Here is a 16,055-nt window from a genome sequence, read left to right on the forward strand (position 1 = left end):
ATTTCTTTCGCATAAATTGTTTTATTTGTATTAATCTCGTGGGTGTAAAAGGAAGAAAAAAAAATAAATATTTGATTTCACCTGTGCATTTATTATGAATGTTCAATTTAAATTATTTTTAATTTCTTTTAAATTAATGTAGAAATTTTAATTTAAATTTAATTTAGTTTAATATTAAAATTAAAAATTAATTTTTTTAATTTAGACTAAAATTAAAAATTTTTAATTTTTTAATTTTTAATTAAATTTTGTTAATTTTATGGATTTAACTCAAAAATAAGATGTTTAATTATTTTATTTTATTTTATTTTTAAGATTAATTTAAATTAAAATTTTAAATTAATTTAAAAAAATTAAAAATAAATTAAATTGATTATCTTTATAAATGAAATTAAACATTGAGCTAAAAAAGTTAACAATTTTTCTCTATGTAATTGTCATATGTTTTTTTAAGCTTTTTGGGCACATTAAAAAGGTAAAACTTTCTTTTAATAAAAAGGAGCACACTTGATGAGAATATTTATAACTATATTTTCTTTTTTTTTTTTTAGTATGAAGGATAATTATTTAATTTAAATTATAAATCAATCAAAGTGATTTATGAGTATAAAATTATAAATAAATTAATATTTAATTTAATTTATAAATTAAAAAAATTACTTTAAATAAATAAATAAATTATAAGTATTTAATTTTATTTCTGATTTATCTATTTATTTTAAAATTATTTTTTAACTAAATAAAATAATATAATATCTTAATAATCTTTAAAAATATTAATATTAATCTTATTTTAATAATTATAATACTTAATTATATAATTTTTTTAGTAATTTTAATAAATTAAAATATTTTTTAATCAAATACTTAAATTATTAAAATTATTTTTAAGTAATTTTATTAAATAATTAATTAATTATTTTAATTTGACTTATAAATTAAAAGATATATTTAAGTCAATAATAAATAGTCAAACTAAATAATCTCTATATTTCTTTTTCGTTGTAATTTTATTTCGAATTTAATAAATAATATTTGGGTATTGAATTTTAAAAATAAAAATGTATTTAAGAAAAAGTATATATTTTAAATGATGTTTAAAAAATCTGTTTGAAAATGTTATTTTATTATTTTTATGAATAAAATATGTTAAATTTAAATTTAAATTAATTTTTAATATCCTCTAATTAATATATTTAAAAAAATACTTTTTTTAAGGCAATTCAAATAACACTTCCTAACAATATTGAATGTCATTTAAAATTTTTATTTGTTTTAAACTCTTAAATATTTAATTAAGTGAATTAAGTATTAATTTAATTGTGAAAATGAAAAAATTTATAAAAATTAATAGCAAGTGGTAAAGAATTCCATGAATTTTGTAATAAGGAAAATATATTTAATTTACGCAAATAAATATTAAATTTAATGGCATTAATTTTATTTCTATTAAATATTTAATATTAAAATTGTGCACAATATTCATATTTTAGGAAAAAAAATTATTTATTCCCCACAATTTGCTGATATTCACTCGCCAATCGATTCTTTATTTTAAAAATTATACAAGTCCCACAAGCTCAGATGCATGATTTATTGTTAAAATCCACGGAAGCCCAGACAATAAAGGCCCAAAACCCATACATCTTGGAGCCCTAGGTCTAAATGAGTTAACCCGAAACTTATCTCTTTAGGCCGCCATCATAGACGGCTCCTTACATCAGATAATCAGCCGAAAGGAGCTGAATCAGTGGAAAGGGAGCTGCAAGAACAGAAGAATAAGCTCATGGAGTTGGTGGCAGCGCTTCTACTGCGCCTCTTTGCTCTCGCTTATCTAAGTAATTGTTCAAAAAAAAGAATATTTATTTTTTTAAAAAAAAAAAAAAAGGAATTCACTTCAAAATTTCCATTTCTAAAAGTCAGTATTTTATTTATCAAGGAAAAGAAAAGCTTCATAGTTTTTCTTTCCCAATGGCTGGACGGCTACGTCAAGGTTGAAATCTTCTTGTGTCCGATTTTCTCTGCACATGCAAGAGAAAGAGAAAATTAATTAGTAGTCGATAAAGAGTAGTCGACTCTTCAACCATCCTTAACCCTTTGTTAGGAGAGAAATTAAGCAAGGGAAACGAAGAAAAAAGGAAAAGAAAAAAAAATTTTAATTTTCTCCGTAATATTTGGATAGATTATTAAAATAAAATTAAATAAAAAATATTTTTTATATCCTTATTTATTTTTTATGTCATGAAAAAAATGACAATTAATCACATTTATCCGTACTTAAATTACATATAAAATATTAAATTGTGAGAAAGATATTTAAAAAGTTAAATTCTGTTGAACACAGCGTTTACTAAAAATAGCAATAAAATAGTCATGAAATGATGAGAGAAAGAAATAGGGTGAAGTCGTGAAGACTTATAAATCATGATGATTTTAAATTTGTTTAATTTTAATATTGAAATTCTGATATGAATTCAATCAACTTTTAATATTAAACAAATTTCACATGGTAAAATTCATGGCTAAATTATACTATAAAATTTATTGAAAGTATTATTGAAGAAAATAATGAATGAAGCATTTTTACATAACTTTCTGCTATAAAAAGAAGAGCAAAAATGATGAAAGATGAAAGGCACTTTCTACAATAGAGAGGAGCAGATATGGAATAAAAGGGAGATGATTTTTCTATGAAAGTATTTGATGGTATTGAAATACTTTTCACATAAATAACACAATTTTCCTCCATTTTCCTCCAATTTGAAGAGAAATTTTTTGAGGCAGATGCAATGGAGAGGAGAAATGTATTTTCTCCCCCTTTCTCCTCTTTTCTCTCTTCAAATTGATGTCCATATACGAGAATTGATGGAAACCAAATTTCATTTCTTTTCTCTTCTCTCCATTTCCATCAATCCAAACAAAGGGTAAATTAAATATTTATATTTTGATTTTTAATTAATTATGTATAATATAAATATTTAATTTAACAGTTATAAAATTATTTTTTTCTTAAATAAGATCGAATTTACTAATCAGTAATAATCTAATTAATTTTTCTTTTATCTTTAAGGTGTAAAAAGTGAATAAATCTCAAATTCGAATATCATGTAATCCATCAATTGTTATTCGGTCCATTGAGATTCCATTGTATCTAAAAAATAATACTAGGTCATATTAGACTTTTTTTTTTTACATTTTTTTTCTTATTTCTTCAAAAGTTACTCAATAGTTCCTTTCAAGATTACTAATATTTTCTTCATTTGATTGAGCTCCAATTAAAGTTCAAACTTATATTCTCACAGTTTTAGAATGATTTCAATACTATTAAATTAAATATAAAAATTACAATTATAATATATTATTAATAATTAATATTAAAAAATAAAAAATTCCAAATAGCAAAGATAGGCTATCCCTCTTACAAAAAAGATAGGCTAACCTAAAATTTCACTGATATAACATAATAGATTCAATAATGTAAAATATAAGCAAAAGAGTAAAGGAAGTTACAAGGGTTAGCAATTTTTTTTTTACATGTATTTCTTGCTTCACTTTCACTATTAGTCCTACACTAAGTTTCAAGTTGCAAGCTAAAGCCTGTATCTGCTCATCTTCAAACAGATGTGTAATCAAAGTCCTCAAGCTCAAGTGTATTCTCTTGATTAATCCATTTTCTTTATTCGCTCGGTTTTGGCGGATCCCCTGCACATTCACACGAATGACATTCTGTTAAGTATCATCGAAAGTCGATGTATGCAACTCTGCATAAATTAATGTATATGACATCACCAAGAGAAGATATGTGGATCAATATAAGGTAAATAAAAATTTGGTGAAAACTCGTTTGCAATTAGTGAGCTCAAAGAAACTATATGAGATTGCAGTCGACTGCCATACCTATCGAAGAAGGGTCCATATGTACAAAGAAACTTGCAGCAACTATTAGGTAGCAGAGGATGAGCATTAATCCTTTAAAGTAATTAGAAGTTCCCTCCTGCAAGCTCAGTGAAACAAATATGTAAACGAGTTGCCACAGCATAACATAAATTTTAAGAAAAATATAGGAGTTCCCTTCTGTGAGTGTGTATCAAATGCATCATGCATTAATACTCTTGAATTTACAATATGAACTCTATAATCAGAGAATGTAGATTTGAAGTTTGATCCATTTACAGCTGACAAATTTTAATATCAAGTTTCTATAGATATAAAACCACTGCAGAACTATCTTCTTTAGCATCGATCTTTGATGCAAAATTCTTGGCAAAACAATAAAAAGACTAAATTTTCCAAGAACAAACCTTCAACATAAAGGCTACCACTAGAACAGTTATAAAAAGTGTTGCTGTCTCAAAAAGTTGAAAATTTAAGTCCATGGGACGCCCCGTGATCCAGCCAACAACGACAAGGAAAGGTATCTGCAGTCATCAGCCAAAATAAAGGTGTTATAGGGTAAATAGGCAACAAAAGGTGAAACGAAAGCAACATTCTTGCAAATTCGTGATCAGAGAATGACAAAAATATGTAGTACAAAAAAAAAAAAAAAACAAGTTCCTTTACATGTGTACACATTTTTCTCAAATTCAGGAAACATATACATACATAAGCAATTCTAGAAGACAAAGGTTGATATGAAATTATATAAATGTTAAAGGCTACAATTCATTGAGTTTTTGGTACTTACCCCAAACATTGATATCTGTGTTGATGAGCCTATTGCCACTCCCAAAGAGATATCCTACATCAAATAGATTGAATAAGAAAGAAGCATTAGTTTGGGAAAGAGCTGATTAGCCATGGGTAATAAATATTTCATAAAACTGAGAGGATAAAAAGGACTTACAAGCTTGTCTTTCATGGCAAACATAATAGCACCTGCATGCTCCGCAGCATTTCCAACAATAGGAAGTAGGATAACACTTATAAATGCTACTGGTATTTTCCATTCAGTAGATGCTCCCTGAAAGTGTATTGCATGGGTTGTAAGAACATGCAAAAATAGACTCCAGACAGAAGATAATCTTCCACTATAAGGTCTCAGCAAATATGAAATTAGAACTTTCAATCTTCTAACATATATAAGTTAAATGAGAATAAGTAGAAGTTTTGGCAAATATAAGACTCTAACTACAAAGTTTTTATGGTTCAGCACAAACTCCAATCACAAGCCAATGGTGGTGAATAAGGAACAAAAGTGAAAAAAAATTACATCTTTAACAAAAAAAGACCTTCATCTTCACAAATTGCCTGTGCCACATTTTTTTGGTAAAAGATATAAAGGAATGTAGCAAAAATAAAACAGCAATAACAATAAAGAATGGCATAAATTAATAAGACAAAAATACCTCTATGGCATCGACTAAATATTCTGAGAGGACTGAAATCCATCCGGTTAAAAGAAATAGCCATATGATTGCTTCCCACTTTGAGATCTCCGGAGCTTCCTCATCATCTGTCTTCCAACTTGGACTCTCTCCCTGGTTTTAGGCTATTAATATCAGATCTAAGAAAGTGGAATTAAGTATAACATCATTTCAACATGCTTTATACCAATTAGATAACAAATCGAGGTAAGAGAGATGAACTGACAAATAACAGTAAGTGCATTACTTAATACTGTCTTTCTGTTTATAAGTATGACCAATGGAATAGAGTCCTTTTATTGACAAATACTAATAGACTGTTTTCCCATGAGGTGAAATTTCAAATGATTCAAGAGGATGTTAACTCTCATATTCTGCTAATAGCCATATGCTCAGAAATTGAAATTTATCTCCAAGAGAACATGAACATTTTATCTAGAGAATGATTATAGCTTCTCTTTTGATGGTCCTCAGCCAACATTAGAACTAAAAAAAGTTGTCCTGCCTTGTGAAAGTAGTAAAAGATTTATATCATTAATTGGTTATTAATTGAATTATATTTCCACATTTGCAGGAAAGGCGAGGAACACTTTATCCAATATTGAAGAGTAGATATAAGTAATGCATTACAGAAAACAACCATGTCATCTATTTTCTTTAGAAAATGAAGCTACTGACCTCATTCACTGGAACATAAAGATTTTTCTGGCTCTTCAGCTGAAAATAGAGAAATGCAGCATATGCAACCAGCATGATGCAACTACTAAACCTTGAAAGAGCTAACTCAGACTTCCCAAAATGCAATTCTGTTCTTGTGGAGTGGAGAACAGCAGGGAATAGAAGGCCCATGACTGCCATCAACAGCAAACCAGAATTCACTGCAGCAGTTCCCTAAAAAATGAGATTAAACAACTTGAAACTCTTCATCAATAAATTTATGAAGGGTGACAACATAGGGAGAAAATAGTAAGTAAAGAAAACACCAGCTTCTTTTATACCATGCTTAGGGTGAATATACCTTATCAAACACTTGTTCCCTCTCAACAACCACAAGTCCACCACAGAAGAATGCACATCCAAGCACCAGCAACATGTTTGACAAGATTGATCCAAGTAATGACTGTTGAACAACACGGATCATCCCACTTTTCAATGCATAAATTGATATTATCAGTTCAGTTGCATTTCCAAAAGTGGCATTTAAAAGACCTCCAACTGCAAGTTTCACAGGGAAAGATAAAAACTTTAGAAAGTAACAAATTGATGGTTGACTACAGCTACTGCTACCAATCGCTTAAAATTTGAACTGTTTCAATCAAAATATTCACATATTGCAGTTCCATTGTAGACACATTTTTTTAGGGGTACCCAGGCACCACTGGTGGGATGGGGGTCACTAGGGGGAATTTCCTAGTAGGAGAAAGTGAGGCTGAGGCAGGGAGGAAAGGTAGGAGTTTTCAAATATATACCTATTTGGCAATTGCACATTACGTTACAAAACATAACAAAATTTTGATTGTTTTTGAAAGATTTCTATTAGCAATATCTTGTATCTTGCGTATTCATATGCAGGTATGCTATGAATCCATGAAGCTTATTAAAGCAGAACATGTAGAGGAGGAAATATCTTCAAGAAACGGGCGGTCGGATGATGCAAGAAAAAGAGAATTAAAGAATTAATAACTCACATGAAATCTGGCATCAAATATTTTGTTAACAAAAATTTCAGTGCTTCATGAAAAATCTAAAGATGTGCATGCGGAAAAGATGATAATGAAGCTGACATTCTTTTATACAGTAACATACCTGTAGGTCCAGTATAGAAAGCTAGCTGCCTACATCAAAAGTAAGCCAAAAATGCATTAGCTACTCTTGAATCCACATAAATGCTATAACAAACAAATGCATTTAACATTGAGGTGCATTCCCAGCTTTTCAATTCATTTAAGTTTAGATATTTAAGCAAAAAATAGACTGTCAAGTCTTCCATGCTATGCTGAATAAAACCTTTCAGCCTTTAGAAAGCCCTGCATCCCCCCTTCGCTGAATTAAAATAATATAGAAAAGGTTGTGGAAAAAATGCTTGAAACCTTACTCTGTAGCAAAACCCAGGCGCTCAGCCATAGGAATAATGCCCAATAAGCTGAGAAGAAAGATCCAACCCTGAAACACACTCAACCAAATGAATGAACAAAGGAAACATAGGTACAATCATTGGACCAACCACCAAAAAACAAAACAATAAAAGATGCTAAACAATAAAAGATGCTAACTTACATGATTGCCAGAAATCTGATCAACCAGGATTGCTAAAGGACCAAAAGGCATAAGTATGTTGATTTTGGCAGAGAATACCACAATCTTTATGCTATTAAGTACACTATTCCTTGGCACATCAATACCATCGATCAAATCATCAGCAATCCATTGTTTCCTATTAACACTTGAGCCTTTACCTTCTTGAATCTCATTCTCAAACTCAAGCATTGATTTATTTTCTAATGATGCCATCTGTTGCAGCAAAACCCACTTCATCAAATACCATACCACAAAAATAACTTTTGTAACATTTTAGTCTTAAATACCATAATTTATTAAGCTTATTTATTAAAGTAACTTCAGTTTATTTATTTATATTTGCACTAAAACGTTTTTTTTATATATAAATAAGTTTTTATCATTCTTATGCAACTAAGAAAATAAAGTTTTTAAAGAGTGTAAAGTTAAAGAAAATGCATTTCTTAGTAAAGCTTTAGATTCAATAATTAGTAAAGAGTTTATTTGAATCCCATGATAGAATTATCAAACTATTATATCTTAAAGAGTGTAAATTAAAAAAAAAAAGAGTTCATTGTATTGGTTTATGAATTTTGTCTAAAAAAAAACAAGATATTTGTGCTCAATTTAATTAATGTTATTAATTTCTTTTTTATATTTCATTATTATTTTAATTTATTAATAATTTCACCAGCAATAACACATCCAAAATATATGCATAATACTTGATAAAAAAAAATTCTAAGCTTTTGATTATTAAAGAATTTATAATTTTTCAATATTAATTTGAAAATAAAACTAAACGAAAAGTAATTTATATAGCCATTCAATTAAAATTTAATTATTGAAGTTGTAATTGTATTTTGAATTCTTAACAAAATCAATAAAATAATATTTTATATAAACAAAAGAAGATACAAACCTCAAGATTGGAATGAAATCGAGAGACATGAGGCTCGTTGGTCTTGTGGATATCCATGGTGCGTTTCTAAGAAAGAAAAGCAACAAAAATTCCATCACCAAGCACAGGCATGATTGCTAATTCATATTGCCTTTTGTATCCGCCGAACTGGGAAACTAAGGGCAATGAAAACAAGCAGAAAAGAACGACTTTTCTGGCAAGCAGGGAAATTTCCCAGAAAGTGAACAAGTGAATACAAGTCAATGGTTGATATTTTAGGTTCAAGAATAAGACTGAACCCGAAAAACAAGAATATGAAAATGGGTGATCAAAGCATTAACGGTTTGAAAGGAAAGATACCCTCTTCATCAATTTTAACCACTACGATAGCGCCATTGTAGCCGATATTTCTCATTTCTATTCTCAGAGAATGCCAGGGAAAATGGGATGCATTGATTTTCTTTTTTTCGCCTCCATTTCTACGGGAGTAAGTTGTCACAGCAACGAACTAACCAAAATAATATATATATTTCGTCTTTTTCCAATTGAGGAAAAATAATTCTAAAATGAGTCAATAACTTAATAAAATATTTTTTAATAATAAAATACTATTATTAAAAAAACTTGATTTTAATTAAAAAATAAAAAAATTTATTTGATGCAAAACTTAATTTTGATTTATTTAACCCCAACTAGAAATATATATGGGTTTATTTAGTTTTTTGCTTTTTACTGAGACTCCGAATCCAAACCCTAAAAAGCTATCTCATAAAAAATAAGATAAATTATAATTTAGCTAATAAAATTTGGCAAAAATTATAATTTAATTCTTTATATTTTAAAATTAAATAATTTAATTTGTGATATCCGATAAAATTTATAATTTAATCTATTTATCTAATTTATCATTAATTATATAAAAAAATTACTAAAATGCTACTAACTCTATATTTTTTTAACTTAAATAATTTCTTCTATGAAATTTTTTTATTATAAATAAATTAATTTAAGTTAAGGGGCTATTTTATTTAAAAAATATAAATTAAGAAACTATTTTGTTTATCATACAAAACCTTAACAACTAAATCATTTTGGTTAAAAATATAGACTTAAGGGCATTTCGTAATTTTGGTTATAATTAACAGCTAATTAGATAAAAAATTAAACAAATTAATTAAATTATAAGTTTTATTAAAATTTAAGGATTAAATTATAATTTACCTTAAAAAATATATTAACAAATTCTACATTTTCAAATTATTTATTTTAGTAAATAAATGCATTTAAATTGTAAAAATAAGGGGAAATTAGGAAATGTAATTTAGTATAATTATTTTGAATGCAAACTAAGAGAAAATTTTATAATACATCAAAATCAATTAAAAATTATATGATATTAAGAAAATTTATAATAATTTATAAGTATGAATAAGAGAGTAAATTTATAACGGATAAAAATAATTTTAATTTTTTAAATTATTTATATTTTTTGAAAGCAGTAAAAACAATTTATTGTTCTTAAAGAAGTATAGTAATTATTTTTTTTAATGAAGTATCATTTTTAATAAACAAATGTTTATAAAATAATAATAATATTATTAAATAAATTAATAATTAATTAAAAAGACAATGCGCTTCCTGTTAAATTAATTAAGACTAGAAATTAAATAGAATATTATTGATTATAAATTAAGCTATAAATTAAATAATAATGTATTAATTTTTATTTCGCGCGCGCACACACACACATATATATATATATATATATATTTAATTACATCTATTAAATTATTATCTAAATTAAAATAAAATTTTAATTGAAAATAAATATAATATAATAAATATTTTATATAATAAATGAATAAAATTTAAGTATAAAATTTATATTAATAAATTATTTTATTTTAAGACTATATTATGTTTTATCATTGGATTAGTTTAATCTTTTGACTATAATCGTAACAAATCAAAATAATTAGATCATAAAAGAAAAAAATAAAAATAATTAGTTATTATCGTGTAAATATTTAAATTTTTTATCCATTAAAATTATTAAAAATTAATTTAAATTTAAATTTAATATATTTTAGTAATACAAATCAAATAAAAAAATATTTTTTTCACATTTAAGATGATGTTTTCTGTATAGTAATATAAAAAGTTAGTAATTTAATTTTTAACAGTCTATATATATTTTTTTATTTCTTTAATTTTAAGTTGATGGACAGAGCCCTAATGTTAACCCATGGGCTGGCCAATGATTTTCAGCTTCGTGGGTTCAGGTCCTTCAGGACTTATGTATAGGACCTATCAAAAGAGGGCTCACATCCCTTATTGGACCTAATCGAGCCCAGCCCATATGAAAGCTAAAAACCTTTGCTTCTGCTTGTGTTCCCTCTGAGGATATGACTATCTCATTAAATACTTGTGCTCTCCAAGAATTCACAACCCTATTTTGTTGATGAATTTTGACTTACACGCCCATCGTAGCCTAATTTGGTCTAGTGGTTAAAGTCATATTACTTATTTAATAGGTTTATATTCTAAATCTCTACTCTTTCAATTCTTTATTAAAAAAAAAAAAAAAGAAAAATACACCGTCAAAAAAAATTTTTTTTTTCTTTTTTTTTTTTTACTTAATGTCAAGCACATCACTATCCAACTTATGTATAAAGATAAAATCTCCTCTGACCTTTCACATGATGTTGATATCACACTCTTTTATTGCTCTAATTCATAAGAAATTTCTATTTAAACCTGATTCATAATGTATTTAAGACATATTATACAGGAACAATGTTTTTGTATTTTGATTCTTCCTAATACTTTAGAAATTGTAGATAATTTTGGCTCCAGAAAGAAGATAAAGATGCTGAACCAGTCAACAAGAGCACCAAGATAGAGTGGCGGTGTTAGCCAAGATAGAGTGGCGGTGTTAGCCAGGAAATTGCTGCCTCATTTCAAAGCATATGCTCATATAATAACAAGTTATTATTGAGGTTAAAAAAGTATATATTATCATTATTATTATTTTGAAAATCCCCAAAAAGTAAGTTTGAAAGTAGACTTTGACTTTTCATTCTCATTGTTTCTTGCCTTGGAAGTTAGAAAAAATTTGTGTCCTCAGTCAGAAGAGAAATGAGTATGAAATTGGAATGGGTGGGTCAGTCTATGTTGTGCTTCATCTCTTGTTAATTTCCTTTCTAATTTCAAATGTTTATATAATTCTTCCATCCTAAAAATTTTTTAAAAAAAATCAATTGGAATAAATTGTTACAAAGTCATAATTTTCCACAATAAGTGTAACATTCACACAAATTATATGAAAAATGAGTATGAAATTGAAATGGGTACTTCTTGTATATAGAAATTATTTTTTTATTAAAAAAATATCTTTCATTAAAATATTTTTAATTATTTGATTGTAATATTAAATAAATGCTATATATTATAATATTAAATAAATAATATATATATATATAAATAAAAGTATTTTTATATTTTAATAAAATTATCAAAGTTAAAAAATTATTTATTCTTTTAAAAAATAAGTCATTTTTTTTTAAAAAAAAATTAAATTTAATTTTAACCAATAAAATATTTTTTATTAATTTATTTCTAGAGTGCTCCAAACGATAAAAAATGATAAAAAAAAATATTTTTGCACTGATCAAACGAAACCTAAAAGTGAAAGACTCGTTAAAAGTTGAAAACGCGGCGGCGATGAATTGAGAACGCGGTTCAAAATTATAGGAAGCAAAGGACTCGTTAAAAGTTGACAAGCTTTTACGTATTCCAGTGAAAGAACTCATAAACTCACATTTTAAAGAATCCCAAGATGCACTGCCTTCTCAGCAATGGTGGTTTCTGGGTTCGGCTTGTAGCTTGCTTACTACTCCTCTTGTGGCCTCTGCTGATAGAAGCAAGAATTTCAAGTTTCTCAGCTATTGAAGGTTTGCAAGAATTTCAGCTATTTGTTTAGTTAGTTAAAATTTTTATTTTGATACCAAATCCACTTTACTTTTCTATCAAAATTAATTAATTAGCCACATGATCCTAATTAAAAATAGGCTAACCCACATATTTATGAGACTTGAATGACAGGGAGACTAATGCACGGCCGGAGTACAAGGGAAATTCCTCCTCAAAATATATATCCTCCAGCAGCAAATCCCCAACGTGGCCACGGCTAAAACGGTCTCAGCATGCCTTTCACTCCATCAACCTGACTCTCATATCAGTTACTGAATTAAACTGTTATTTCTCTTCTTAATTATTTCATGATATGAAAATCTCAGATTACAATATTATTGGTGATTTTTTTTTTTTTTAACAACAGAATTGAGGAATAGGAACTAGAAATTGAATTTGCCCTACTTATAATGTTTCAACTCTCTTCTATATATTGTAGTTTCGAATATACAATATTTGACATTAACTTATTTCTATTTTATCTATCCATGCATGACAAAATATTGTTGATTTTGCATGCAAAATCTTGAGTTATATATAATATAAAATTGAATAACTCTAGAAAATATTTTAAACAAATCTATCACGTGGATCTCACATTGAAAAAATATAAAATAAAAGAGTAATATATAAGTGGTTAGATTACAATATTAAGTTATTTTGATGTGTAGAGTAATTTAATCATTTAAATAAGCCTGAATTAAAATGAATTAAGTTGTAAATTAAATAATACTCTCTCTAAATTTAATATGGTATAGAGCCTATACTGGATTGTGAATGTATAATTCTATATCGAGTTAAAATATTTATTAATTAATTATTAAATAATAACCACGTAATTGCCCTTAAAATGAGAGTGTTGAGTGAAAAAATATGAAATAAAAGCACAATATTATAATGTGGATGTTTGGAGGCAGGTTCCTTTTTGATTCTTAATTATTCCAAGAGAGTTACTTTCATCCGGTAAAGATGATTTGTTATTCATTATTAATTAATTAATTAATTAAAAATTTATGTATTCATTAAATTTAATTAGGGGTGGCCACAGTCCAGGAACTGTCGGTTCAGGTTCAATGAAATCATGAACCTGAATTAAACCATTAGAGGACGGTTTGGAAGACGGTTTCTGAATCGCCGGTTCCTGTTCGAGCCTTAATTTAAAACAGTTTGAAGGGCGGTTCGAAAAAAGACAGTTCAAAACGGTTTAGATAATGATTTAAGAGCGGTTTAGAAGCGATTTAAGTGTGACTTAGACTAAAAAAATTAGAGAAAAATTTTATTAATTCAGAATTTAAGTAATATTTGTAAAAATATTTTCTTTTTTCGTATAAATCTTTCAATCAAAATAAAATAAGAAAAAAGAGAATGAAAATAATTTATCTTTAAAAAAAATTTAATAAGTAAAGACTTAAACTTAATTAAAAAATTATAGGTAAAATAATTTTTTTTTAAGAAATTAGCAAAAAGTGTATGAACTTAATTTTACCTATGTAACACTTTAGGATTTAGAGGAATCAAAATTTATAGTTCTATTGCTTGCCTTTTTTAAAAAATTATATGATAATTGATAATTAAAAAAGTATAAAAGAGAAAAAATTAAAATAGAGGGTATTGAAAATTTTAGTAATGATATAAAATAACAACAAAGTAATTGAGATAGTATTGAAAATTTTAGTGAGTATATAAAATAATAAAATAGAAACATTAAAAGAGTACAGTGAATTAAAAGAAGTGTAGAAAATAATTATTTAGAGAATTTGAGAGAAATTAAAAAAGTATAAAAAATTAAAGAGAGCGTAGAAAATAATTGTGTAGAGAATTAATGATGTATATAAATGAATTAGGAGTGAGGTGAGATATTTATTGAATTTTTTTATTTAAATTATCGGTTTGGTCTGGTTCAATACCGTCGGTTCAATCACGTTCGAAACCATCGGTTCACGGTTCCTGAAAAATATGAACCTGAACTAAACCGCAAAATGATGGTTTCAGTCCAGTTCGAAGTCGGTTTCAGTTTTAATCGAACTGGTTTCGATTTTGACCGAACCGCTTCCGATTCGATTCTAATTTTAACCTAACCGATTCTGATTCGATTCCGGTTCAAAACCGGACCGTGGCCACCCCTAAATTTAATCCTAATATTTCATATTTCTCATTCAAATTTTAAACTGTAAAATAATATTATGTTTGCAATAATTTAAAATAAAATATCAAAATTTAATTTTAATTTAAACTGATCGACACAATGAAAAATAATAAATAGAAAGGAAAAATAGTAAAAAAAAAAAATTGGGCTTCATTTGTTTTAAAAAATAACTTATATATTAAAAATATTTTTTTAAAAAGACATTTTTTATGAATTTTTTTTTATTTTGTTAGTTACGATGTTAAATTAATAAGTATATATTTATGTCATATATTTATAAATATTTTTATATTTTGATAAAATTATTAAAATTTGAAAAATAACTTTAACATTTAAAAGAAAAAAAATGATTTTCTTTAAAAATAATTTAAATTTTCTTTTAATCAAAAAAATATCTTTCGTTAGATATTTTTTTTTAAGTGGTTCAAACATTAAAAAGTGCGAACAGAAGCTAACAAATCAATCAAAGGTTAAGGTGAGGAATAAACTGAATAGTTAGAAGAATAGGAAAAATTATGTGTAAATATAATAAAGTGAAGATATAAATATATGAGTTTTCCTTATTTGAGTTTAACTTATTTATTATAATTTAAATTTATCATAAATTAAATCTAAGTAGAATTTTTCACTTAAATAAAATATGAACAATAAAATTAGTCTCTCTCACATAGATTGACCAACTCACCATTCAATAAATTTATTATGACGATTAGGAATTTCTAAACGCTTCAATTTGGATTTCATTTTGTAAAAGAAGAAAAAGTATATAGATTTCATTCAATGGAATAGAAAAATGCAAAGAAAAGTAATGGAAATTCCTAAACAAATTAGGATTTTTCCACAAAATAATCTATGTGAACTAATTTAATTTAGTAACTAAAAGCATATTAGTTATCTGGTAAATCCATATTTGAATCCCACATTCCCATTCTCTACTTAAAAAAACTAATAATATTCCCTACTCGGAAAAATAATAATAATAATAATAATAATAATAATAATAATAATAATGTTGGGATATTTTCCTTTTAATGTTTGGACAAATTTGAATTGCAACGAACAAACTTAATTTACTTATTATCAGAATATCTTTAATTGGACTTTGCTATACGTATGCATGCTGCTTCAACATTTTCAAATCTCAATTTACAAACCCTATATACAATTGATCTTCAGCTAAAGATTTTTGGCTTTTTATATAAATGGAAAGTATTTTTATTTGCTATCATGGGGAAACAATAATTTAATTTTCAATTAGGTTTTCTGTTGTTTCTAATCAAATATATAAAAACTTTAAAAATATTTGCTGTAATTCCTATAAATTGAAATAAAAATATAAGATTTTAATAAATTTTTTAGGCAAAGTTCAAGTCTAAATTACATATTAAGCTATTAA

At 26.1% G+C, this 16,055-nt stretch overlaps 1 protein-coding gene and 1 long non-coding RNA gene across 2 annotated transcripts; one reads left to right on the forward strand and one right to left on the reverse strand.

Annotated features, from left to right (window-relative positions):
- Positions 1-3,356: 3,356 nt before the first annotated feature.
- Positions 3,357-8,988, reverse strand: LOC110665795 (vacuolar cation/proton exchanger 5). Its single transcript, XM_058149959.1, has 12 exons — positions 8,563-8,988; positions 7,641-7,874; positions 7,459-7,526; positions 7,170-7,198; positions 6,382-6,578; positions 6,042-6,254; positions 5,346-5,477; positions 4,844-4,960; positions 4,685-4,738; positions 4,302-4,418; positions 3,898-3,994; positions 3,357-3,702 (listed from the first exon to the last, which is right to left on the reverse strand). Exons 1-12 carry the CDS (start codon positions 8,617-8,619, stop codon positions 3,677-3,679), a joined length of 1,341 nt encoding a protein of 446 aa, XP_058005942.1. The 5' UTR covers positions 8,620-8,988; the 3' UTR covers positions 3,357-3,676.
- A 3,246-nt stretch (positions 8,989-12,234) lies between these two features.
- Positions 12,235-12,998, forward strand: LOC131181648 (uncharacterized). Its single transcript, XR_009150149.1, has 2 exons — positions 12,235-12,494; positions 12,646-12,998. It is a non-coding gene; the product is annotated as an uncharacterized LOC131181648 (long non-coding RNA).
- The last annotated feature ends 3,057 nt before the right edge of the window (positions 12,999-16,055 follow it).

The sequence above is a fragment of the Hevea brasiliensis genome, chromosome 7 (assembly GCF_030052815.1).
Source record: "Hevea brasiliensis isolate MT/VB/25A 57/8 chromosome 7, ASM3005281v1, whole genome shotgun sequence".
Taxonomy (NCBI): domain Eukaryota; kingdom Viridiplantae; phylum Streptophyta; class Magnoliopsida; order Malpighiales; family Euphorbiaceae; genus Hevea; species Hevea brasiliensis.